Source organism: Physeter macrocephalus, chromosome 7 (genome assembly GCF_002837175.3).
Source record: "Physeter macrocephalus isolate SW-GA chromosome 7, ASM283717v5, whole genome shotgun sequence".
Lineage (NCBI taxonomy): Eukaryota > Metazoa > Chordata > Mammalia > Artiodactyla > Physeteridae > Physeter > Physeter macrocephalus.
In genome coordinates this window covers 40,368,381-40,395,984 of record NC_041220.1, presented here as the reverse complement: position 1 = coordinate 40,395,984, position 27,604 = coordinate 40,368,381, and the positions used below count along the sequence as shown (strand labels likewise).

General features: G+C 34.2%; 1 protein-coding gene across 5 annotated transcripts in view; it reads right to left on the bottom strand.

The window, feature by feature from the left end:
- EPHA5 (EPH receptor A5) overlaps positions 1-27,604 on the bottom strand; it is a 326,273-nt gene that overhangs the window by 254,243 nt on the left and 44,426 nt on the right. For all 5 annotated transcript variants that reach the window (XM_055085948.1, XM_024132021.1, XM_024132023.1 and 2 more), the window contains exon 3: positions 10,238-10,898. In XM_055085948.1, the coding sequence (XP_054941923.1) occupies positions 10,238-10,898 (661 nt within the window). The remainder of the gene's footprint in view (positions 1-10,237; positions 10,899-27,604) is intronic.

The window sequence follows — 27,604 nt, the reverse complement described above, 5'->3', positions numbered from 1 at the left end:
ATATATCCTTCACTAATTTTAGCTTCCTGTAGATCAGCAATAATTTTTCAAAATTAAGTTTTATATTTGGGCATTGTATACTTAGGGAACTATAGACTTAAGTTTAGCATTTACTAGTTCACCCAAGTCTTCTGGTTCCAACAACATGAAGGTCTAAGAAAAACTGGAAACGCTCCAGGTACAAATACCTAGAAATTAAATTAAATAGAACAAAGTTTGGGGCTGATAAAGTTAATTCATATATTGGGACCCACAAAATTGAGGTCACCCCAGTGGCCCAGCACACGTCACAAATCTAAACCTAAATCAGCCTGCACTTAAGAGAAACCTAACATACACCAATCAGTATCCTCCAACTCAGCTTTAGTTAGCCCACCTTACCCTAGAAAGTAGGACCTGATAGCCTTGTAAGTAAATCCGGACCTCCTAGCCAATCATTCCCTGGTTCCGCATTGCCTCTTCTAAAGCTCTAAAAACCTCACTCTTGCCCAAAATCCCCTGGGAAGAGTGTCCCACTGCTGGTGAGGCACTGTACTCCCCCAGTCCATGGATTATTTTGAATAAAGGATATCAAACTTGTTACTAAATTGTTTTAGTTTTGTCATTTAACAGGGCTCATTTTACTGTGTTTTGTTTTAATGCAGGGAAATTTTAAGATGGCAATATGTTTTATAAATCTAGGGATGGAAACCCACAGGGGGCAGAAAAAAAGAGGGAACCAAAGCATGGAGTGCTGCCTTTTAGAACTGATACTATCCTGCTTCTCTGCAAGACAGGAGGGCTGAGAATGGGTGTGGGAAACGGGAAGACCTGGATTTTAATTTCCCAGGGTTCAGGAGAAAAAGCCATAGCCTTGTGTCAAGTGGGGAGCCCTTCAGAGAGTCTGAAACCTTGAAAAACTGGCTGCACCCTCAAGAAGGCACTGGTTAGTAGGAGAAGGAGGAAAGGAGAAATTGTAGAGTTAGACAGAATAAGACAAAATATTAATATGCTTATCATTTCTGTGTTGTTTTTACAGTTTCTTTGTATTTAGGTATAAAGCAGAAGGTTGGCAGACTACAACCTATGGGCCAAATCCTGCCTGTCACCTGTTTATGTAAATAAAGTTTTATTGGAATACAAAAAAAAAAATAGAAGGCACTGGGTAAAACGCTGCCCACGTATACAAGGAGTGCCAAAGAGGCTTGTGGGAGGTGGGACATCTTCATTGAGGGAAGAAATCAGTCTTCAAGAATCAAAATTTGTGGCCTTCCCTGGATGAGGTTTTGGGGTATAAATTTACACAAGACACTCAAAGCCACCAAACCTTAATCCTAACTATCATAAGACTCCTTAATCTGGACTACACGTTACAGTCACCTAGGGAGCTTTAAAAAAAAATACTGACGCTCTGGCCAGCACCACACAATGGAATCAGAATCTCTCATAGGTGTGTCCAGCAACAATATGGTTTTAAATTATTAAAATCATTGTGTTGCACTATAAAAATGTTGAGAAGAGAAGAATTAGATAAAAACTGGTCCCAATAATACCTCATCAGTAGGAGGAAAGCTTAAATCATGTGAAGAACTCCTACAAGCCAATAAAAAAAGACAAGCACTCCAAAAATGTAATTAATAAATTGGAGTAATTAGGACATGGATGCCATTTGTACTTTTTTCTCTACCTTGCTGTGGTTTGATTTTTCCCCTAATTTGCCAATATTGTTTACTTATGATAATAGTAGAATGAATTGATAGTAAATATGAGATTCTAAAGTCAAGAAGCAATTAGCAGAAATAAAAAAGGAAAGAATTTCATTAGGTCTAATACAATCAAAAGTTATAAAACTACCATCTATATCAAAACAAGAAACATCTGGAGGGAAAGATAAATATATAATTAATGCGTAATAGTCATGAAACAACATGGAGAGTGCAATATTTTGATATTTATTCAAAGGGATTAAGATAAATACATTTCTTGCCCTTATGTAGTTACATGGCCCTAAAATTTATCTGTATTTCAGTTCCTTAATCTTTAAAATAAAGAAAAAAGGAGGATTCACTCCAAGAGTCCTTTATATTACTGCTTCTCAAACTTAGATGCACATAAAAAACACCAAGGGAGCTCGCTAAAATGTAGATTCAGATTCAGTTTTTCTATGATGACGCTTAAGATTCTGCAGTTCAAAAGTTCTCAGGTCATGCTGAAGTGGCTAATCCATGCCCCGCTCCTGAAGTACGCATACTTTATATGCCTTTACAGGCTATCTCTGCAGGTGCATGTCGTATTATTTAACATTTCACATATGAGGAAAGTTGGGATCAGTCTGATTTTGTTTGTCCACAGTCACACAGCTACCAAACGGAAAAGTGAGATTTGAACTGAGACCTGCATCACCTTAAAACGCAAAGCTCTCTGTTTACTGCATACAAAATCTCCTGGTGATTTCAGGTCGATTTTGAGGTTTTACGTCTACTTAATGATTTTATGCCAGTGTTGGCTCCTTTGTTTCATATCATTTGCATTCTTTTTTTAACTTTTTGCTCTTAAGAATCTGAGAACAGACACTGAGATGTTTGCTGAATCACACTCAGTGAGTTTTCAAAATTAAACTTTCCTGTACACACAACTTTTCCCGTGAGAGCTATACTGATTTACGTTATCAGACTTTGTGAAAATCCTTCTGCTGCTATCTGAATAATAAAAAAATAAGCAAACAATAAAACAGAAGGAGTACATTGTGGTTTCCCAGTACATTTAAGTATCATGGATTTTAAATCACTTCTGAATATATCAATTCAGATATATGATGATATAAAATAGCCTTTATCTTTATCCTTAAACCTTTTTTCAGAGAATTATCTTTCTATATTAATTTATTTCTATATTTCTGTATTAATTTATATATTTCTATATTAATTTGTTATAATAAAAGTAGCCTATCCAATGCATATCATTTTAATAAATTTTTTTATCAGGAGATGTTTTGTAAAATATGAGACACTTGAACATAACAATTAATTCTCCATCCATGTGATCATAATGGAGCTCAAGATCAGAAATGCTAAAATTCCTTTGCACGGCAACAATACGGAATGTGCCACCATCATAATAAGACATTCTAGAGACTGACTCAAAGTAAAATGTACAAAGTAGCTATTACTCTTACTGTAAACATGAGGCATAGTATTTATTTGTTACATTTATTCTGAACATGGCATAGGAAAGGGAGACTCAAGACTTTGCCTAATGTACCTTCTTTTACGAGTGAGAAAGTAGGAGTGCAAGCCAAATCTCTCTCTCTTTTTTTTTTTTTTTTTTTTTTTTTACTGTGCACATATCCAGAAGATTCAATGGACCAATGAAACATTAAGTTCTTAAAAAAGAAAAGGCTTTCATTCTTTCAACTGGTATAATAATTTACAAGTTGCCATCTACCACACCAATACTACTCATAAATAAACTGAGTTGTTTCATATTTGATATGTATGTATTTGACCCTAGGTATTATTAGGAATTCTCTATCCTTAAGACAGTATAATATGTATATGAATAGCCTCTTTTAGCAGGTAATTTCAGGGAGTAGCAGCTCTTTTATTTCTCAGATTTTAATATGCAAATACATTTTAATATAATTTTGGAGAGAAAAGAGATATATACAAAATTGATTAATATACTATGATAGATCTCTGCACTGAAAGCTTCCATCTGCTTGTTAAGCTGTTTCCCATAGTCTTCATGTGGCTTTTTTTTTCACATCTGTGTTAAACATCACCTTTTCAGAGAAACATTTTCTTACTACCCATTTTTTTGCATACTCACACTGCCAGTAACCACGCTCATAAACCGTAACTGTAGATGTGAGTGCATATGTATGTTTGTGAGCTATCTGTCTGCATTACTAGGATACAGGAATTGTATAGATAGAGTACAGTGCCTACTACAATAACTTAAAGGATGAGTGATCAATAATTTAAAGAATGAGTGATGATATCTAAGGAGAGAGCAAATCTCCTTTATAAAGTAGGTTCCAATATATTTACATAGTTTTGATCACCCAATAAATAAAAATGTAGGATTATCCTTTGATAAATGATTCTACTCAAGAATATACTCTCTAGGGCTTCCCTGGTGGCGCAGCGGTTGAGAGTCCGCCTGCCGATGCGGGCGACGCGGGTTTGTGCCGCGGAGCGGCTGGGCCCGTGAGCCATGGCCGCTGAGCCTGCGGATACGGGTTCGTGCCCCGGTCTGGGACGCGGGTTTGTGCCGCGGAGCGGCTGGGCCCGTGAGCCATGGCCGCTGAGCCTGCGCGTCCGGAGCCTGTGCTCCGCAACGGGAGAGGCCACAGCAGTGAGAGGCCCGCGTACTGCAAAAAAAAAAAAAAAAGAATATTTTCTCTAGTTTAAACAAATTAGGGAATTTTCTAAGCTGAAGCTACCCTGTATTTTCCAATGGACAGACACATATTCCGGTACATAATTTTATTTTTAATAAAATATCTAAGACATAGCTAATGTTTATTGAATAAGTACAGTTTTCTAGGCATTATTCTAAATAATTTTCACATAATATCTCCTAGAATTGCTATGAGGTAGTTAGACACGAGGAAAACAAGGAATAAAGAGATTCAACAACTTGGCCAGGGATACAGAGCTGATAAATGGCAGAGGTAGGATTTGAATCCAGGCATTCTGGCTCAGAATCTGCAGCTTAAAACACTAGAGTACGTTGCGTCTCATCAGCAGCATATTTCCTGATATCCTATATCACTTTATCCAAGTTAAATTAGTCACATTTCAAAATGAATACGCATTTCAAGAAATGTACACTTCTTTCATTCTGCAGAAAAATGTTCACTTTTGCAAAGGTAACCAGTCTATAAACATATTTAGCTTTAGCAGCACATCAGCTCACGTAGGCAGAGGGAGTATATTTCAATCAGTGGTTCTCAACCAAGAGAGATTTTTGCTGCCAGGGGACACTGGCAATATATGGAGGCATTTTTGACTATGAAAATCAGGAGTGGAGTATTAGAGGCCAAGGAAGCTGCTAAATATCCTACAGTGAACAGGACCACCCGTCCCCCCCAAACAACTAGTTATCTGGCCCAAAATATCAATAGTATCAGTGTTGAAAAACCCTGATTTAGAAAAAAAAAAAAAAAAGCAAAAACAAAAAAAATGCAGAGTATGCTCTAACATTTTAATAGAACTAATCTAAAATTATTCAAGGGAGGAGTTAAAAAGAAAAAAAAAATCTATTTTATTACTCTCATGTGTAATACCCGCAAATAGATGAAATGACTTAACTACTTGATTGTCTTCGTGGTGGTTCACAGCAGCAGGTCACACACACACATATACTCACACACCGTTGACACTCTACTTTCATAATTGCCATCTTTTGTTAAAAATTTTAAATTAAAATTAGTTTCCTTCTGTTGCATAAAATAGCATACCAAATAGGACTAAAAGTTCAACCCCTTTGAAGTTTTTTGGTAATGTGCCTAATTAAAAATAACTAGGCTCTCCAGTGCATAATTATATGAACACCGAATACCCTAAATTTCCAGCCAAATTTGTTTCAAACATAAATATGCACCAGAAGTTTGAATGATCGACATACTACTCCCTGCAGTATCTGTACTGTTTCTGAATCAAGGCTGTTTCTTGAGCTCAGTATTTTCACTACATTTCCTTGCTGTGCAATCATCTCCCAGTTGGACAATTAATGTGCTTTTTCTCCGCAGCCCTTGGCATGTGACACCCCCCCCTTACCCTGTATTTGAGCATGCACCATATACCTTCTTCACTCTGACTGGTTTTGGCAGTGACCCACAATCTAAATCTCTTTCCTCCATTTGATATAAGTGAAACTATAATTATCTAGGGGTAATTTCAAATTACTATTTCATTCCACTAGCAACTGATGAAGATTAGTGGTCTTGCCTTGCATCTAAGTCAGCAACATAATCACAAGAGAACTCAGCAGGCAACATTTGATTCATGTGAACTCAATTACTTCTGTCAAACACATTCACTTAATAAAAAGCAGAAACTTCCAAAATGGGTTTCTGCTAACAATTTTGTACTCAAAAAATTTTCATTTGACTCTTAAGGGAAAAAATAGTGTGAATTTCATCAGAAATAATAATAAATAACAAATATGGAAACATACTTGAATAAATGGATTTAACACATTATTAGTTCCTGAAAATAAAGAACATCTCAAGGAAATAAATTTGTATACTTGAGGCAGCTTATTACAGAAAATTCAGGCATATAAGTAAGCTTTAGCAAAATGAATTCACTCTATATTTTAAGGTAATACAACAGAAACCAGAGTACTTGCTTACCTTGTTAAAATCAGATTATTATGGAAAAGGTAGTCAAGTTCTCCTAAAGGAAGTTAAATATGAACTGCTAAATGGACAGGGACTCCTGAATCACTTCTTGGTTGTCTTTTGGATTGAAGCCACCATATGTTAATAAGCTGCCTAGCATTCTGATTCCTTAAGGTTTAGTTGCTAAAAGCCTCTCGGTCAAGTCTATTATGCCCTGCACGCATATCAGGTCACATGAACATGATCCAACAGCAACTACCTTGTCACTTCCTAGTACAGATTCAGTAAATCTTAACATATGACAATCATTACAACAGGTTTACTCAAACTTCACCTTCTTATTACAGCCTTAATTAAATCCCAACATATTTTGATTATAAAAGAAACTGAGTTATTAAATGTAAATATGTAATAAGGCTATATTATAAACACTTATCAGCATGTGATGTTTTGAGGTCTACAAAAATCACTAAGATGACCTCTATAATAGTTAATATATCATATGCCAACCATATATGATTTAATGCCTGAAACTTGAAAATTTGGCCTGAGAATCTTAGGACTAAGTAAAGATTAATTTAAAAGACATATTTGTCAATTTTTATGACCAAGGATGTTTTCTAAAGATAAGTACAAAGGTAAGACAAGCACAATTATTTATTTAAAATAAATAATTTTAAAACATAGTATTCTTTTATGACTTTGCTCATCCTATTTCCTCTTTTGAATTCATTTTCCTTACCTCTTGCCTTTTGATTTCTTTCTCACTTCTTAAGATTACATATACCACTGCTGTAATCAAGGAGTATGTAGTCTAATGGGGGTGGGGAGTGAATCATTAATCAAATAATAAGTTAACAAATATGTGCAAAATCATAACTCTAAATGGTTTTATGAAGGAAAATATGTGAGTAAATAACAGAGGGGGATGACCTAGTCTTCAAGGATCAGGGCCAGCTTCCTTGAACAAGGAGTGTTGGAGCACAGATCTGAAGGATTAGTATGAGTTAATCAGGCATAAGGGAGGTAAAAGAATGTTTCAGGGGAAGGGAACAGAATCATAGAAGAACAAGTAATGAAAGTGAGCCTTTGAGAAACTAAAAGCGAGCCAGTGTGGCTAGTGCATAGTTTAAGATGTGTCTAGAGAGCTAACAGGAGCAAAGACATGCAGGATCTTAGGCTACTTTAAAAACTTTATTTTAAAGGAAACCATTGAAGAGTCTAAAGTAAGTGTGTTGGGACTAGGCAGGGACTGAGGAGGATGGGTGTGTGCAACTACCAGATTTGCATTTATGTAGAGATGATACACTCACATGGCTCAAAACCCAAAACTACATAAAAAGTCATTCATTATATTTAAAAATAAAGTTCCAACAAGATATGCTTATAGATTGGAGGAAAAAGGAAACAGAGAGAAGTGGGTGATTTTATGAGATAATTGCGTGGTAGTTTCTATAAATACTTTGGGATGGATTGAAAGTGGGAGGTGGGTAAGAAGGAGATGTCAAGAATGATTCCTAGATTTCTGGCCTATCCAGGATAGCTCCAAAACATCAACGTCCCTACTTAAAGGTTTGGGGACAGTACATTAAAACCATAGAATGAGTTAGAGTTATGGAGGAATTGTATATGATACACACACTTACACACATACATACATTTACATTTGCATGTACACATAATATATAGGTTTAAATGCATATATTTATTTATGTGGGACTATCTGTGATGGCTTAATTCTCCAAAACAAACCTTCAACATTTATTTATTCATTCAATAAGATATGTTATTTATAGAATAAACATTTGAAATTCCTCCTAGAGTGGCTACATATCACTTGTACATGGGAAAACACCAAGAGGCACTATTCATATAGACTGCACTGTGTAGAACAACTTCTGGTGCTGTGTCTACAGCCTTCATGACCCACAGCCTTTGTTCCTCCTACCAGAGTAGGGTAATAAACACATTAAGACAGAATCCAGTTTATTGACGTTTCCTCCAAGGTAGGCTCTCCAGTTCGTCCCTCTTTCTCTCAGGTCTCTACTCCTCAATTAGTAAGAGTACGAGAATAGAAAGTTGCAGTAAATGCATGCACTAAAAAACATCCTGTCAGAACACTACTTCCCCAAGGTGTTTTCATGATAAGCACCTGCAGAATATTTTAAGCCCAGCAACAATAAAAAATTATCCTCTAAATGCAGAGGTCCTTTGTACTCTGTGTCAATATGGATGAAGACAAAAGTCACTGTGTTTGAACTAAAGCTACCACATTATCATTCGCTAAAAGGATATAAACCAATAACCAAATCAAGCATGCTGCTTTATAATAATAGTAAACAAATGCTTAGAAATAATAAGATTCATATTGTAAATATTTTAGGGAAAAGAATACAGTGTATTCAATGGATTATATTTAACTCCCACTTCTGATTCTACAATTACATATATCTTCACCTTATACCAAGAAGGCTGCTCAAAAAGAAAAGTTAAGGTAATGTTAGTTAGAACTTTCCTTTAAACCCAAACCTAAATAAAATCTGATTCATTTCCTTGACAAACTTAAAAGCATATCTGAAACATAATTTTGATTTAATAAAACTTTACATATACATATAAAGGAATAGAGAGTTATAGATTACATGGAGAAATAATCATGCACTTGATTGTAGATGGTATACAAATATGAGGTGATGATGAAAAAGGAAGTTTAAATATGGTGCAATGTGTTTCTAGAGAGAAATAATTAAGCAAAGTCAGTATGATTTACAGGAAATTTCCTAGTTTTGTTTCCCTGGATCTACGGTCACTCTACAGTCAGGCCTGAACAAACTTGAGCAAGTGTGATCCACATCATATACTGGATTTAGAAAAAAAAAATGCACCTGAAGCTACCAGTGGGATTAGGGGACTTCTTAGCATTTGGTTTTCTCCTCAGTTAATACACATTAACTCTCATTACCTATTTGGCATGTACACATCATGGTGAAAACAAGTTCAGGTTCATAAGGATGGATTTTTCCTCTTTTAAGGAAAACGTGTTTTCTTCTTCATAAGCTGTTCTTCACTTTGCATAAAGTACTATCCTGTTCCAAAAAGCTATTGATAAAGATCCAAGTTTAAAAGGGCAACTCACCACACTGTGGGCAAAATGAGGGTATTTTCAGATGAAGAGGGAGGCATGCATGATCAAGTTTCAATTTAAAAGAAAAATTAAAACAAAAAAATTTCCAAGCGCAAATTGCTTTGAAATGACTTTTCAGTATCGGCTCTATCTCCAAACAGTTATTTTCTTGGGTTCTACTTATTATGCATTTAAAATTGACCTGGAAATTCTTAAAAGCAAGCATGTAATAGCCATTATATGTAAACAACACAGTAAACTAAGTCCTGTCACCTCACACATATCTTCCAATGAAGTTCATGTGGCTGAACGTATATCCGAAGAAATTTTAAAAGGCAGTTAAAAGCATGCCAAAACAAGTCTCATCGAAGGTTTACATTTGAATTTCATATAACGAGTAAAGAGCACTATTTTCTCCTCATGGAGATAAAGCAGCAATAAAGTAGCAGACACTAATCATACAAAGAAAGTTATATACAAAGAAATAATCCCTTGATCTGAGCTGTCCAAAAATAAAACTTCTGAAAGCAAAATAAATATGAAATATTACACTGCAAGTAAGACACTCTCTGAGAATTATGTATATCCAATAAAATATTACATTAACTCTTTCATCATTGCCAGAAGTTTTAAAATTCTGAGAAGAAAGAAATCAAACTTGAAGAGAAATAATCTCCATAAATTAGCAAAGTAAAAGGTCGTTTGCTCATAATCACTGGAAGAAATACATATACATGATCCAACTGAAGCAGACAACCCCTGCAGATCTACAGGTAAACTCTTACCTTGACAGGTGCCGTTTTTCTCTTCATATCCTGCCTTGCACGTGCATTTCCCGATGGGCACCAGCCACTCCCCTTCAGCGCTGCAGTGCATTTTGGGTGGTTCATCTGTCACAGAATGGTTGACACAGGAGCCCGACACTTCAAGCAACTGTGAAGAATCAGCTCCAGTGATTGTGTCAGGGAAGACAGCCAAGTGTCGTACCACAGAAGGGCATTTTTTATAGTATACACGAACAGAAACGAGAGCGATGCAAGCACCGACATCTTGAAAAGCGAGATAAAATCCCTTTTTGCTTAGAGGGCCTACATCTCTGACCTCTGTATTCAGTTTCATGACACGGTCACCAAGATCAAGTTCTGTAAAGCTTTCATCGGCAGCAATGGTATCAATTTTGATGTACTGGTTTTCCTTGATGTTTCTCCCATTCTCATCTGACTCAAAGTAATACATGTTAAAAGTTTCCTTACAGGTCCCCAGCCCTCCAGGAAGACTGTTGCAGTCCCGCAGAGTAAACTTGAGTTCTATGAAGATTCTGGAAGCACCTTCGTTGGAGATCCAACTGGTCAAAAGCCAGTTATTTTGATTCTGTTCCATAACTTTGCATACTTGGTATGTGTGGATAGGGGCATAATTTTCATCAACTTCACCAATCTCTTCCCACTGTGTAATATAATAGAAGGACAAAAAAAAATTAAAAGATAATTAGAAAATAAGCGGCAAAAATAGTCAAAGAAAACTAATTCAGGTGTAAAATTTCTGCATCCTCAATATACAGTATTGAGAGAAGGAGCTATACCGTGAAAATTTTAAAACATTATTTCCCTTTTTAAATTAAGTAAATAAAGTATTAGTCATTGTCTCCAATGTAACTCAAGCATGAAGACTATTCCCCAGAAAAAATCATGTATTTCAGAGTAATAGGAAAAGAAAATTCAGTATGGATGTGACTAACAAGAAGCAGTGAAAGGCAAGTATATATATTTGGAAGAAAGTTTGAAAGAAAAAGGGTAGATAAAGTTTGAAAGAAAAAAGGAAGTACAACTTTATTTTAAATGACAATGAGAAACAAAGCAGTAAATGCGGAAAAGAAGGGATAAAAATGTAATGTGAATCCACATTTATAAAATGTAATGTGAATCCACATTTATTTAACCCTGGCATGTTACAAATAACACAACAATGTTATAAAACTTGAAAGAAAATTCATTAGTTTAAAATTAATAATAAATGTTTATTTCATTGAACAATCTGGTTAGGAATCTTTTACAATTGGATAACTAAGTGTCTATTCATACATTTATTCACAAATATAAACCTAGAGACAGACAGAAAATAGAGATAAAAATTATAGATTAGTAATATTGAGAGCCTTGTCATTTCAAATACTGAGATTTTTTTGTTATACATATCCTGGGAATGCATTATTCTTTCTTACCAATGCATTATTTTATGCACAATGACCTTAGAAGTTCTGAATATACACAGGATGTAGAAAAATTAAGTATGATTTATAGAGCTTCCAAAATACTATTCAGCCAAAGAAGAGATCTAAACCTATCTCTTTCCTAGTAAAATACTACGGTTTTGAGAATGTCAATGCAACATACCACTTTCTAAACAGTGTAAAACCAGATTTTTCTTCTTCATAAAGGTTATTATAACAAGAAAATTTAAAAACCTGTTTACAATCTGTGTGAATAAAACTACATATAATTTTGTTTTAAATCTTTAAAAATTGTCCTGAAACACACAGAGCAATGAATCCATACATACTGACTTTCAATAAATCCAGAATGTGATTTCAGACATTAAGTATTAACTTCACAGAGCCTCATTTAGTTAGACATGAAATTAAATGGAGCATTATTTTTTGATTCTGTTGAAATGACAAAGATATGAAAATGTGGCATCACAAGGGATGCACATAAATCGTATACCTCAGATGGCCCCTCTCAGAGTTCTAGCTGCCATCAGACAGTCAGAAGTAAAAGGTGTTAATGACGGAAAACTGCTGAGCTCCTTAAAATCACAGAGACATCAAGGTTGTATCTTACCTAACAACTTTCACATTCGGGTGTTACATGAAACCTTAGTTCGTTCATTTAATCTCACTTTTGTCCTCTCTCAAAATTTATCTAAATTGTACTTAGCCTCTGATTTTCTAAACCAGCTTTCTCTCTCATTAAACCACTTACAGTTTCTTCCTGAAGCCATCCAGGTATCAATATGTTTATTATAAATGCTTAATGAATGTCATGATTAATATTTCATGGAAACAAGCACCTCAGCTAACCAAATGAAAACAACAAAAATGATCAACTTACTGTAAGAAGATTAATTAAATGTATTTTCTTTGCATTAGTAAATTGGAAAAGAGCATCAAAAAACTCTTCTCTGAAAAAGGAAAACCAAAATACTACGTTATCTCTGTTTTAGATTCTCTTATTTTTTAATAGTCCTCCAATGTAAAATACAAACATATTTCAAATCCTTGGCCTTAAATCATTTATAGAAGACTCATTTCTGCATCACATATTCCAATAGGATCCTGCTAGCAAGTCAAAGGAATTGGACAAGTAAAAGGAATTGGAATAGCAGCATCTTCCAAGATTATAAGGCAAGCAATTCACAGTCTTCGTACAAAGTCCAAGGTACCACAAATATTATTAAAAATGCAAGCCAAGCAGCACTTGACAAGACAGCTTAATAGTTACTGCTTCGGGTGATAATTTCAAAGTATGTGCATAGGCATATTACTTCTCTGAATATTCTCAATTAAGAAGAGGAAAAACTGTAATTTTCTTTGATGTTAGGATTTATCATGGTGGGATTTTATTTATTTTTCTTTTCAAGTGTCCAAAATATAAATGAAGGCTCACATTTTCTATTTCTAATGCATGAATAGGAGGACTTTAATTTAAATAATTATAGCTATAAGCCATTCAGAGAATCAGAAAGGTAATATATACACATTTCCAATAAATATCTGCTCCTATTTAGACAAATACGATAAGAAACAAGCAAAAATATTTCATTTATTTTAGATTGACCAGCTGAAATAAAACGTTGAATTCTTCAAAGTTTTCTTCCCTTTTAATACAAAGGAGACATCCTGCTGTCCTCAGCAAATATCTTATTTACGAAGAAGAAACAAGGAGATGAACAGAAAGTAATACTCATCAAGAACTTAAGATCACAGCAGGTATATTGCTAGATGCTTTCGCAAACGTCATGTCAAGGAGATTACCATAATTTAATGAAGGGCACAGACAGAAAACACAATATTTTCGGTTTAATTGTGTTGGAATTCCTATGATCCCATGGTTTAATAAAATATTTGCTGACTACTACAAGCGAGGTGCCTGGGCATTTTGGAGGCATGTTTACTGAACATAATATGGTTGGGGTAGCTCTGTTCTTCAGGTCTGGCTACTCCTCAAGACCCTTCCTCTGAGCCCAGGCTTTTTCTTTGTGTTTGCTTCCTCCACATTCCTATTTATTTGCCTTAATATTAAAGAACTGGTTACACACTCAGCTTGGGCTGGCTTGATTTCTCTCTCAAATGCTTGGGCTTGCTCCTTTTCCCACCGGCCAGTGAGAACTCCAAGTCAGTTGCATTCTAATCCCATGCCTGTCCAGGCATCACAAGTCAGCCACATTAATCAGAGAAGTGCAAAAGAAAAAAGACTTATTTTCATATCCATATGTGTATCATGGAGTTACCCACTTATCCTACCCAAAGACATTAAGGACTATTTTCTCCCTGCCTGCCTCTCATTGCCCTATTAGGTTTCTTGCCCCAAGCTCCTATTGCCTCTTATCTTGTTAGCATTGATTTCATTTCCAATCCCCTAGCCTATACATCACTTCTTTCCCTTTCACAACTTAAAACACTGATTCAGGACACACAGCTTAAAGTAAAATCTCCCCTTACATTGTGTCCCCAAATACACATAAAGAATCATCAAGCGAACGGAGTCGATTTTGACCTTTCAAGTTATGGGGGTGCCTATTATCTAGTTCTGTTTTCTTTATTATGCGTCTATACAGAGATTAATTTATTAAGGCTAAAGTACAGTGGTCAGAAACTTTGTAGTAGAGGCCTGCATATAAATACTTGACTGGTCTTGTACAGAGGAAAGATTATCAGCCTGAAGCTCTAGAATTAGTCCCAGCTCTTACAGTATCTAGATGTATAAACCAAGACTTAACCGCTGGCATACTGATTACCATAATCTCGAGTGAGAACTGAAACTATCTATCTCAGTCATCTAATATCCAGTATAAAACATCAGAAGTGGCCTTAAAAGAACTGGTCCTATTGTTCATTTTACAAATGAGAAAACCGAAGACCAGATGTTCCCAAGCTCACAAAATACCACCCTGATACCATACCATCTGAGCATCCCCTCTGCCTGTCTGTACCTCTGCCTTCTTATTAGCATGTCTCTGTCCTTGAAGTCTGGGTTTGCATGTGGGATTCCTTGATTCACTGCATTGATTGCTACTCCACTCTGTTGATACTAAATTCACATTTTTTTTTCCAGACATGATGTAACCATGAATAATAATTGTTTCTTTCTTTTTCTTTCTTTCTTTCTTTGCCTCTCTTTCTCTTTCTTTCTTTCTTTTTCTTTTCTTTCTTTCTTCTCTTTCTCTCTCTCTCTCTCTTTCCCTATATATAAAACTTAATACTCTAAACATGGATATGAAGGTAAAGACAATTTTCTTTTTCTCCACTATACCTCAGAGTCTGACACCACGGGACACAGAGTAGGGCACTCAGTAAATATTTTATAATGAATGAATGAATACCAAACACGTACATATCCCTCCTAAGTCCAGAGATATATGTTAATATGAAATCTGAAATAATTCAAACATGGTAAATAAATGACTATATGATTTGCCTTTTGTTTTTGTTTGAAGAAATATAAATTTTGTTTTCTGTAAACTGTCTGAACTTTATATACTCAAATAAAGAAAAGTTTATAAGTTAATATTTTTGAAAATTAGTCTTCAGTAAAAACCTCTAGAAAATTTATTTTAGGACATTTGCTTATTCCAATCATACAATTATTTTTAGTTTAGTTTTGCATATTAACCTATAGAACTCTTTTTCTTTAGCATTACGTTTTCCCAGTTATAACTTACAGCTTAGTTTAGATATGTTAGATATTTTGGGATATTTTTTAGCATGAAATGTTTTAACATCAGTTTTTATTTTTCACTCACTAGCCTTCTTCAACATTCAATACAAATTAAAAGCCCAGGATGTAGCATATCAGTTAGTGGCACTATACGTTCTTCCCTATTTCAGTCAAACAACATTAGGACCATCTTAATGATTTTCTTCGGCAGAGCGATGTTAAAATATAGCTAGGGATCAACTGCTCCCAGCTTTATTCTGAAGTGTCCAAAGCACAACTTTGTAACAAACCTTGTTTACCACATAAATGCTTCTTTGAATATAGGGATAACTGTCCATTATCCTTTAATATCACAATATTTTGTATAATGCATTTTGAAATGCTCCAAAAGAAACTAATTCTAGGCTTCTCATTTTATTCGAAATATTGTTAGATATCATTTATTTTTTATTTTCTTTGTGTGTGTGTAGTGTGTTTGCTAACTTCACTGAAGATATCCTGACCTCAAATTACTAATTAACTGTTGTTCTTAAACCAGTAGTACATCTCCATGATCTTAGAAATTGCCTGGGAAAGAGTTTGACTATGTGCTCAGATTCGGAAGTCGGGCATTTTACCCATTTTAACTAGTGAGCAAAACATTCCAATTGCTACCGCATCATATGTTTACCTAAAGTCTAGAATTTCTGGAAGCTTCCTGCTCTTGCAAAAATCAAATGAAATACAATATAAAAAATCAGAAACTTCAAACACACCAAAGATCTTTTGTTTTTCTTTCTATTAATGTCCAGTTTTTAATAGTAATTTATATTTTTAATATCAGATTTTTAGTTTCATTATTTCATTTTTTTTCAATTTTGCTATGCTGATTAAAATTAGGTAAAATATACTCAAATAAGAACCTAAATGAATTGCTTATTTTCTCATTTTTCCCAGGTGCACGATAAACTATTACGAATATTCTTCCCCATAACACTTTATAAGACTTGCTATGTTTACATAAAATCATTATGTTTTTCCTCCCTGTTGGATGTACAATTGAGCTCATTTGTCTGTGTGTGCATGCAGAAGCTTGCCGTTACCTAATACATTCAATTCAGGACAATTCCTCTGAGAGAAAATGAACCAGAAAAATCCTCAAAGAATAAGTGACTTAAGAACATGATTAATGGCAGAAAAAGTGAGGAATCCTATTATTGTTGGGGCGGACTTTTTTGTTTGTTCTTACTACCTTTGATGTGTTACTGTCCACTAGAGGCCATTCCTCATTAGAAAGAAATACTGTATTATTAAGACCAGTGCACATTGAACACAAATATGAGCCCCTAGTCCACCTGCTTGTCCAGTGGCTGCTCAAATGCTTAAACAGTGAGAGTCAAGTAGAAGACCAAACTTTCCCTTGGGTCATAATGCTTTGAAAGAAATTTTATTGTAATTCCAAGGTAATCATGGAATGTGTGAAAACCTCAAGACTATAATACAATACAAGAAGAATAGGTCCGAGCTACAGCTAGTCAACCTACATTTGAGAAGATTAATTTTCTCATTACACACTATATGCGTGACATAATCATACAGAACACAGCCACATCATTTTGCAGAGGAGTAAACTGAGATCCAGAGAGATTGATACACTAATTAGTGCCAAATTAATGTCTAAGATCAGAAGTCCCTGATATTAATTATCATTTGCTGCTTTTGAAGGGTTAAAATTTTTAATGCTTAAAATATACTGGCACATGAGGTCATTCTAACCAACAAAAGAGAAAATGTTTCGTTACCTAATGAACTAGGTATTTATGTTTCAAAAGATAAAATTGTGGGCCTTTCTTGTAGAATTCTAGCACCCATCCTTCCTTGGTCAGTTTACTGACTTTTTGATCAAGACCACACAAGTCCATTGAGCAAGAGAAGTAGCTCAGTTTTTATGCACAACCACAAGGCAAAATGGTTTAGAAAGAAAGAAATATGTAGTAGTAATTTCTGTTTCAGAAATTCAATCTCTTTAATAGCTATGTTTTTTTAGTAAAATAAATATGACAAAATGTATCAACTTTCAGCAAAAATCATTTGAATTAATAATCTTGTTACATTTCCTCAATAGTATGTTAGTGGAAAAAAGGATTGCATCAAATAGGCATTTGAGCTGTTTAAAGCATCTTTAAAATTCATGAGTATGATGCAGCAATATTGCTAGAAACGAGACAATTAATTTTCTATGTATGAAATAAAGCTGAAGTCAATTACTTTATTGCCCATAGAATAGTACAAGTATTTATGGGCTCAAATTCAATTTGTGAAATGAAATCACTTGAGAAATAAAGAGATGAAAACTTTCAAGTTTATATGAATACTTTCACAGGGAAATTTGTAGACAATTGAGCATCTGCTTACAACACTAAATATGAATGGTAAAGAGGAGATTTCTTTCACCTGGAAAAACAATTCATATTTTTTTCTTTAATGTTGCAGTCAGTAATATTTTTTTCAAAAAGGAAAGAAAGAAAAAATATGGATTCTTTCTTCATTTATTCTTTAAAAAATATCCAAGCGCACAAGAAATGACTTAGAGACTGGAAAAATCAAAAGTACATTAGTAAAATACTGACAGAGAAGTTTATGATTTAAACAAAAAGGTATATCTTAGAAAAATATTGTAATGAACATGATTTAAAAACAAAAAAGAAAATTTACATATAATGACTGCTTATATATTTGCTGTTGTTCCACTTTTAAGAAGGTATATATTAAACAGTTTCACATTACATAAAATGTTAAAATATATCATGAATACTTCAAGCTTTTATTTGGCTTTTTCTTGAAAAGTTTACTTAGGAAAACAAATTCAAACATCAACTTAATAATAATTTTAAAAGGCAGAACGAGCTAAGTGAATAGGTATTTCTGAAATTAACAAATTAATAAACTGAATTAAAATCTTAAATGATCTCATCAGTGTTTAATCAAAAAGCAGTCCCATTAAGTATGACATGTTATCTAGTTTGTCAGTAATTTTGTGCCATGAACTAAAATTTTAAAAGCAGCAGCTAAAAATAGATTTATAAACCACTGATCTAGTTTAATTCCATTTTATACAATATATTGAGACACCTCCATTTTTATGCAACAGTAGCTTGCCACTGTATATTTTCTATCCTGTTATACCAAGAGGTAGGCAGTCCAACATTTGACAACTTGTAAAACTGTGGTAATACAGATAATCTTTTGTGTACGATTACAAAAGTTCACATAGTCTGTGAGTTTATATCTTTCTAAAGAGATGACTGTGATCTCAATTACATACTTGCATAAGTAAAAGTACAGATTTACCACAGAGATTTTAAGATCTAACGAGTCATATGTTTCTGTTTCAGGGTTTCACAGTGCACGCACACACACACACACACACACACACACACACTCACAATGAAGAATTCTTTCATGACAGTACTACAAGATGCTAGAAATGGTCCTCCGAGTGTTATTTAAATATACATGTTCTCAATAACACTTTAAAATTTTAGAGTGACATTACTACTGTCTTTAATATAAATACTATCCTATTATAAATAGCTAAGAATTATGTGGAGAAGCCTTCTTCTCAAAGCAATATGAAAGTTTCAGTAAATGAGGAAAAAAACTATTTCACTTGGGATTCAATTTAATGAAAATAAAGTAGATTAATCTCTGGTGCTAACCTCTGGTGCACTCAACATTTCAGGCAAAATAGATACAATTATACACTTGCCAGTCTGGCAAAAAAAAAAAAAAAAAAAAAAAAGATTTCAGTAAACTGTTTGCAACTCTGGATTATTTATCCAGCCTATAAAATATACCAGAAAACATAATGTTGTCTGTGGTCTCTGGTCTTTATGCTGCCCTCATTTTTCTTTCTTTTTTTTTTTTTTTGCGGTACCTGGGCCTCTCACCGCTGCGGCCTCTCCCTTTGCGGAGCACAGGCTCCGGACGCGCAGACTCAGCGGCCATGGCTCACGGGCCCAGCCGCTCCGCGGCATGTGGGATCTTCCCGGACCGGGGCACGAACCCGCGTCCGCTGCATCGGCAGGCGGACTCTCAACCACTGCGCCACCAGGGAAGCCCTGCCCTCATTTTTCAATAGAAGGTATTACATTTCTGGTGTAGGCCTTCACAACAGCACCCGTAATCAATTCCATATATCATGTTAATCATGTTCTTGCAATCAGTGGCTATTCAACACAAATTTCCATCTTAGTTTTTGTTGGAAAACAGCCACATTAGGGCTTTGAGTTTATTCAAGTTTAGTGATTATATTGCCATCATAGACTAAAGTTCACAGCATCCACTTGCCATAGCCGTATTACCAACACTGTAGGAATGGAGGGTGTCTACAGTTACTGTGTTGTCCAGTCAGAAGCTGTAACTTCCATACAGAACAACTTTATTTTTCAGTACCCCAGGGCTTCTCTCTTTGAGGTGGAAGTAAAAGAAGGAACAGCCAGGGATCCACTGCAGTTTCTTCCTTCTGAATTTGTTGAGTCTTTTCTGACCAAAAAACTGCTCTCAACAAAAATAGCTCCTTAAGTAAAAGTACACATTTGTACCAAAAACTTAATATGAACATTTTCAATGTTTAGTGATAGTTCTAAGATGGCAATTCCAAATTTTTAGCATTCATTTTTATATGTTTTTGATCATTAGTTTAATGCAAATTTAATTTTGACCTACATTAAACTGTAGAGTTTTATAACAGGGCATGCTAGTTGAAGACAGTGATTGACTAACACTTATAGAAATTTTCTATCAACTCAATCTAAATATTTTGTTGCATTTTATTGAGGATTTTTTAAATTTGAGGATTACTGTGAAAATGCATTTTTCTGAGAATGCTAAGAATTCTAGGCAAATATAAAACCTTTACAGCATTAGTGAAATTACAGCAGTAGGGAAGAGAAATCTTACATTTGTTCTTCCTACTTGAATCTTCTGCCTATATTTTTTCTGTATCTTCCTAGATTGTCCCTTAATCTTCCTGAGGCCTTTTTTCCCTTAGGTTAGTGACCACAAATGGGAATAGTGAAATTAATTTTGCATTGGGATTTTAATCTTAAAACTGAAACAAGTTTTTAATTGCCTTTTTCTCTGCTTATCAACACAATCCCTTTCACCAATATATTCTAGTAATAGGAAGCATAAATGGAGCAAATGTAGATAACAGGTAAGTCTAGTTATCGTACAGAAACATAGAATTTTTTAGCCTAAATAATCTTAGATAATATTTGATATTTCTGTATCTACTTGTAGAGGAGCAAACAGGACTCTGTATATGATAAAGGATATATCAATAATTACAAGAAATAATTGTCACTGACTTCCATTTATTGTTCTGTTTGCTATACAACTAATAGTTAATAACTAACAGATATTCTAGAAAGCTAAATAAAATGTTCAAAACTATACCTTGTCTTAGTATAAGGCCCAGATGAGGCCCAGGTTTCAGGTTTAGAAATATACAGAAAAAAAATTTGAGTTGGATTAAAAATAATTGTTTCCTTTCCCTCAATTATAATCTAAATACACAGTGTTCTTTTAAATATACTAAAAATCAAATTAATGTGATGTTCCTTCATGATACTTGAATCTCATTCAGTTTTTCTTTTCTGTGAGAAAACTACTACCATTTTAGTAGAGACCTAATTTACATTTTAATTTTTTAAAGTTTTTTAATCTACTTTTTTTTTACATTTTGTCTATGACAGTTACACAGAATGAATGATCATTCAAAATCTCCTATCTGCTGGTCTATGTAACCCTTTTCTTAAAATAAAAATGAAAGTCAAAATAGTATTTCAGTTCTTGAATGCTTATACATCTATTGCTGTAAAATAAAAGCAGCCCATGGTGTTGGCTGGAGTTTTGTTTGGCTAAAGACATGCTAAAACGAAAAGAAATTAAGAGTTTCAGCAATAAGGAAAAATTTAAAGAAATGTACTCAGAAAATGACCCAGGAAACTTGAGGAATCAGATAATGGATTTGTATTAACTTATAAAGGGCTCAATGCCTTCACCATATGTGGGAACAAAGAAAAACACAAGGTGATATGGTCTTTCCTCCTTACAGATAGGCAGGAGAAACAGCAGGGAGTAGCATGCTTCAATACTTACATGGGTATCACTATGAACCAAGTCTCCATTTTTTCCATGATATATTGAAACTCATTAGGAAAAGCAATAGAGTAATTGTTAACCTCAGACACCGGTCTTAGAAAAATGATATTCCCCTTAATCAGGATATATAGCCCAGTTTGAATAATGAAGACTGCCATCATGTTTAATGAGGTTAAACAAAAAAAGATGAAATGAAACCATCGGGGCACATCACTTGTTTACATAAATCACCTACTTCTTCACTTATGCTGGCTATGACAATATGCACCAACCTGGAAGACATCTAAGCCCAGTAGTAGCAAATACTATTGTGGCCAGAAGTAGGATGGAACAAACAAATGTATTAAAATCTGGGCTTTAAACCATTTGAAAGTGGAGATAAGATATCCATATTTGATTCTGCAATGCCAAATACAGTCACTGGCACATAGTAAGTGAATGATTAATGCTTATGAATTAATAGTTACAGCCTGTTTTCTCCATTAGACTATGAACAGCACAGAGTTTGTCTTTCATTTCTCCATTTATTATGTAAAAAGTACTAGGACAGAAAAGAATCACAGTAAGTGTTATTTTGTTGAATAAATGAAAGAGGGCACCAAAAAGTGAGAAAGGTTCAGAAATCATAATCCAGGAAAAAAATTAAGATCCAGAAGCAGAAATAAAGTCACGTCCCCAGGGATAAGAAGAAGAGTTCAAATACTGGTTTAATTCCAGAAAACCCTTCCACAGGGTTCTAGGATGTGATATTTTTATTAGGACTCCTAGTACATTGACATATGTAGTCCTGGACATCTTCTGAGTGTTTTTCTGTATCTAGTACTGGGTTGTGCGTATCTCTGTGTCTGTATGTGGATGTGTTTCTGAGCATGTTAGACATTTGGAAAAACAAAGGAAGAGTACATTGGGCATGAACATTACTATCAGTACTCGGAGTTCAAAGGAGAGCCTATAGTCCATTAAGTTCTCAGATTAAAGTTTCACTTAGATTCTATTTTGCTGAAGCCTAAGGAGTACGATTAAACCTTAGATGGGAATCTTAAGGTTAAAATTATTCAGTCAGGCCCAACTTGCTCTAGACATCCTCATATTAGTTCTATGTAATTGTAGTGTGTTCAGATTGCTTAATTCTACAGAAAAATAACTTTATTTTGCTTAGAATCAATTCTGAACAGTATTTTTTTGGTATACTCTTCAAAGATGAACTGTATACTTAGTACAGTTTTTTATTCAATCTACCAACTAGGGTCTGGGTGCATACCTTGAGTTAGAAAGAATGGTAAACACCTTAGCAATGTAAAGGTTTTCTAGAAAAACACTTACACTTTAATTTGTTTATATGTTCACATATGGACTGGGGTGAATTTACGTTCAAGTCAGAGGAAACATGGCAGATTTTTAAAAACCCTGGAGAAGAAGTTAAGTGTTTCAGTCTGTAAGTGAAGATACAAATTTTATATCATTTCCAAATGTTAACCAATGGACTGTGATAAAGTCTTCACTAATTCTTAAAGAAATGAGAAAAATGTAGTAGGTATTTCATAAAACCCAATTTGTTCAATTTAATGGATTATTCTTTATTTGGGGATTATATGCTTATTACTTTTAGTATTAGAATTCTCTTTTAATGAAACATAAGTGATAATAGAGGGTAGTTTATGGGTTTTGATTTAGAGAGTGCTTTGAATTTAATTTTCCAATTACTGGTTGATGAGTGGCATAACTATTCTATATTCTAGGAAATGCCTGTTGGGTTTTGCCTATGAAAAGGAAGGAATGAATGATGTCTCCTAGAATGGACTTGGTCTGGCTTCTGAAGTAAACTGTGCACAGTATTTGAACTTCAAGTTCATGTAATTTCAATTATTAATAAGAGAAGAATGGCTGGTGTGTCATGTAGAAACTCAGGAAGGCTGCAAACAAATCGTCTATTAATATTTAATTTTAAGGGCATATAGTCATTTTATGGCAATTTATTATCAACTGATTTGGATAACATGGGTTTAGGCAGTTTAGCTTATGAAAAGGTAGCACTCTCATATTATTTGTAACTAACCTATCTGAATCTTGGAAATAATATCCCATAATTAAAAGCTTTTATTAAAAGAGGTTGGGCTCCTAGGTCATAAGTCTCACAAAAAGCTATCAACATATGTAATATATAATTAATATATATGATATTGTTTCTATGAGAAGCACATTTAAGATATAACTGAGGAGGTCTGGTGCTCATAGCTCTTTTGCGACAATCCCAAGGATCTAAATCCACACTCTTATAAATGAGGAAATGTTTCTCTTCCTACCACGCATTCATTTATTTATTCAGTCATTCAACAATTACATTGATCACGATATGCTCTGGAGACTCAACAGTGAACAATAAAGACAACTGCATGGGGCTTCCCTGGTGGCGCAGTGGTTGAGAGTCCGCCTGCCAATGCAGGGGACACGGGTTTGTGCCCCGGTCCGGGAAGACTCCACATGCCGCAGAGAGGCTGGGCCCGTGAGCCATGATCGCTGAGCCTGCGCGTCCGGAGCCTGCGCTCCGCAACGGGAGAGGCCACAACAGTGAGAGGCCCGCGTACCGAAAAAAAAAAAAAAAAAAAAAGACAACTGCATGTTTCTTAAAGTATACCCATATTTAACATGCTATCATAGGTGGCATACAATCATAAAATTAATATGATATAATATAATTAATATAATATAATGTCAGGTTTGTGATAAGTGCTAGAAAGGAAATATTAAGTCTCTCTTATAGTCTTCCAAAATAGCTATATGAGGCAGGAGGCTCTAGGATTTTGGAAGTCAAAATCTAGGTATATTCAGAATAGCCACTCCATGGAGACTAAGGCATAAAAACTCTGAGGTCAGTAGAATAAATAAATGGACCTTAATCAAACTTAAAAGCTTTTGCAGAGCAAAGGAAACCATCAATAAAATGAAAAGACAACCTATGGAATGGGAGAAAATATTTGCAAACAATGTGACAAACAAGAAGTTAATATCCAAAATCCACAAACAGCTTATACAACTCAATAGCAAAAAAGCAAACAATCCAATCAAAAAATGGGCAGAAAACCTAAGCAGGCATTTTTGCCTGCTTAGGCAAAAGGCACATACAGATGGCCAAAAGGCACATGAAAAGATGCTCTACATCGCTAATTATTAGAGAAATGTAAATCAAAACCACAATGAAGTATCACCTCATACCAGTCAGAATGGCTATCATCAAAAAGTCTATAAATAGTAAATGCTGGAGAGGGTATGGAGAAAAGGGAACCCTCCTACACTGTTTTTGGTAATGTAAATTGGTGCAGCCACCATGGAAAACCGTTAGCCAAAAAAATTAAACACAGAACTACCAAATGATCCAGCAACCCCACTCCTGGGTATCTATCCAGAAAAAAATGAAAACTCTAATTCGAAAACATACATGCTCCTCAATGTTCATAGCAGCACTATCTTCAACAGTCAAGACATGGAAACAACCCAAGTGCCCATCAACAGACGACTGGCTTAAGAAAATGTGTTGTGTGTGTGTGTGTGTGTATATATACCCACAATGGAATATATATACATACAATGGAATATATATACACATAGTATATATATACACAATGGAATACTACTCAGCCATAAAATGAATGAAATATTACCATGTGCAAGAACATGGATGGACCTAGAGAATATTATTCTGAGTGAAGTAAGTCAGACAGAGAAATTCAAATAGTATATGATATCACTTATATGTGGAATGTAAAAATAATACAAATGAATCTATATACAAAACAGAAACAGACTCACAAACATAGAAAACAAACTTATGGTTACCAAAGGGGAGAAGGAGGGAGGGAAAAATTAGGAGTATGGGATTAACAGATACAAACTACTATACATAAAATAGGTGAGCAACAAGGATTTACTATATAGCACAGGGAATATATTCAATATCTTGTAATAACCTGTAATGGAATATAGTCTAAAGAAAAATAACAATCACTTTGCTGTATACCTGAAACTAACACAATATTGTAAATCAACTATACTTCAATTAAAAGAACGACTTTGAGGTCAGTGGCTTCATGACTTCCTGATAGGTATGTTTCTGCCTTGTTATATAATGGATCATACCTATTATTATGAGTGCCATAGAAAAATATAACAAAAATTCTTAATGAAATCACTTTAAAGATTGTGATACAGAGTATCTTGCTCTTAGAAACAAATGAACTATGTGTTTTAACAACCATATGCTTTGACAGCACTATGGCAGCTATTATAAATAGCAATGAAAGTTTAAGGTTTTATTTGACAAAATTGCTAAATTCAAAGTAAAACTTTAGAAAATGCTAAAATTGCATATATTTGCACCATCGGTAACTAATGACTAATGGACAAAAAAATTAAAGTAAAATCTATGATCTAACAGCTAACCTCACATTTCACTATTACCAATTGTGATCAGATCAGAAACTAGGAAAACAGAATTTGGCCAAATAACCTGTAGAGATTTACAAAAATACAGGTAAAAGTAAAGTGGAAATAATTGTTATACTTCAGGAAAAGTTAAATAGAAAGAGATAAAATAATTATAAGATAAAAATTTTATTGAACTATTTCAAATACAAAAATAATTTTGGTGACATTCCAAAACTTAAAATTGAATGCTTTTAGGTTTACGTATCATTATTCAATGCCTTTCAGATTAGTGATTCACAAATTCACTGCAGAGTATGGTTACTACCCACTGGAGTAGTAGATGGGGCAACTGATTGTAGATGGGGGCAAGAACTTTCATTTACTGCTACTAAACAGTGCATTTCCTTTTAAAATCATAACAAAATAAACCCCATTGTTATCTCTCTCATAATATTCTAATAAATTTGAAAGTAGATGTTTTTAAGGACACAGATTATTGAAAATAATTTCATCTGTGAAACAGTAACAAATTTAATAGACAAACACATTTAAAAGCAACTGCTGTTAAAAAAAAAAAAAGACATGGTTCAAAAGGATGCACCCAATGTTCATTGCAGCACTGTTTACAACAGCAAAACATGGAAGCAACCTAAATGTCCATCAACAGAGGAATGGATAAAGAAGATGTGGTACATATATACAATGGAATATTACTCAGCCATTTAAAAAGAATGAAATAATGCCATTTGCAGCAACATGGATGGACCTGGAGATTATCATACTAAGTGAAGTAAGTCAGACAGAGAAAGACAAATATGATATGATATTGCTTATATGCAGAATCTAAAAAAGTGATATAAATGAACTTATTTACAAAACAGAAACAGACTCACAGACTTAGAGAATGAACTATGGTCACCAAGGGAGAAGAGGGGAGAGGGTTAGATTGGGAGTTTGGAATTGACATGTACACACTGCTATATTTAAAACAGATAACCAACAAGGACCTACTGTAAAACAAAAATAAATAAATAAAATAAATAAATAAATAAAAACAACTGCTGTAAAAAGTCATTGATATAGATGAAATGACCACCTTGGAGTTCAGTGTTTATTGCACATGATTGTTTTTATTAACTACAGCACTAAACATATTTCAGATTTAGATAACTAAGAAAATATTTTCCCTTATGATATTAAGCTCTATTAAGATTTCCCTTATGTGATCTCCTACATAAATTACTAAATGTAAAAGAAAGACACAGATCTCTGTTATAGAGGGAAATCTATTAAATTTAATCATAGATAATAGAAGAAAAAGCTGTGTAAAGAGAATTATTGTGCCTGTGATCTATTTTTTTCTGAAACTGCCAATTTATCAAACACAATATATAAGATGATTGCTTGCCTTTTTATATGTGTATAGAGAGCACACATCTATGAAGAATTTTCATATGTTCCGTATGCACCTCTTGTTATGTGCAGTGGCAATCACATACTATGTAACACAGGAGGTAAACTAATCTCCTCCAGTCATCAAGTGATACCAGCTATGACATTGAGAAATATTAAGATATCAAGCATTTAAACAGTTCTTGTATTTCTCTCCCAGTTCTCCTAAGAGGCAGTCAATATTCTCATCTCTAG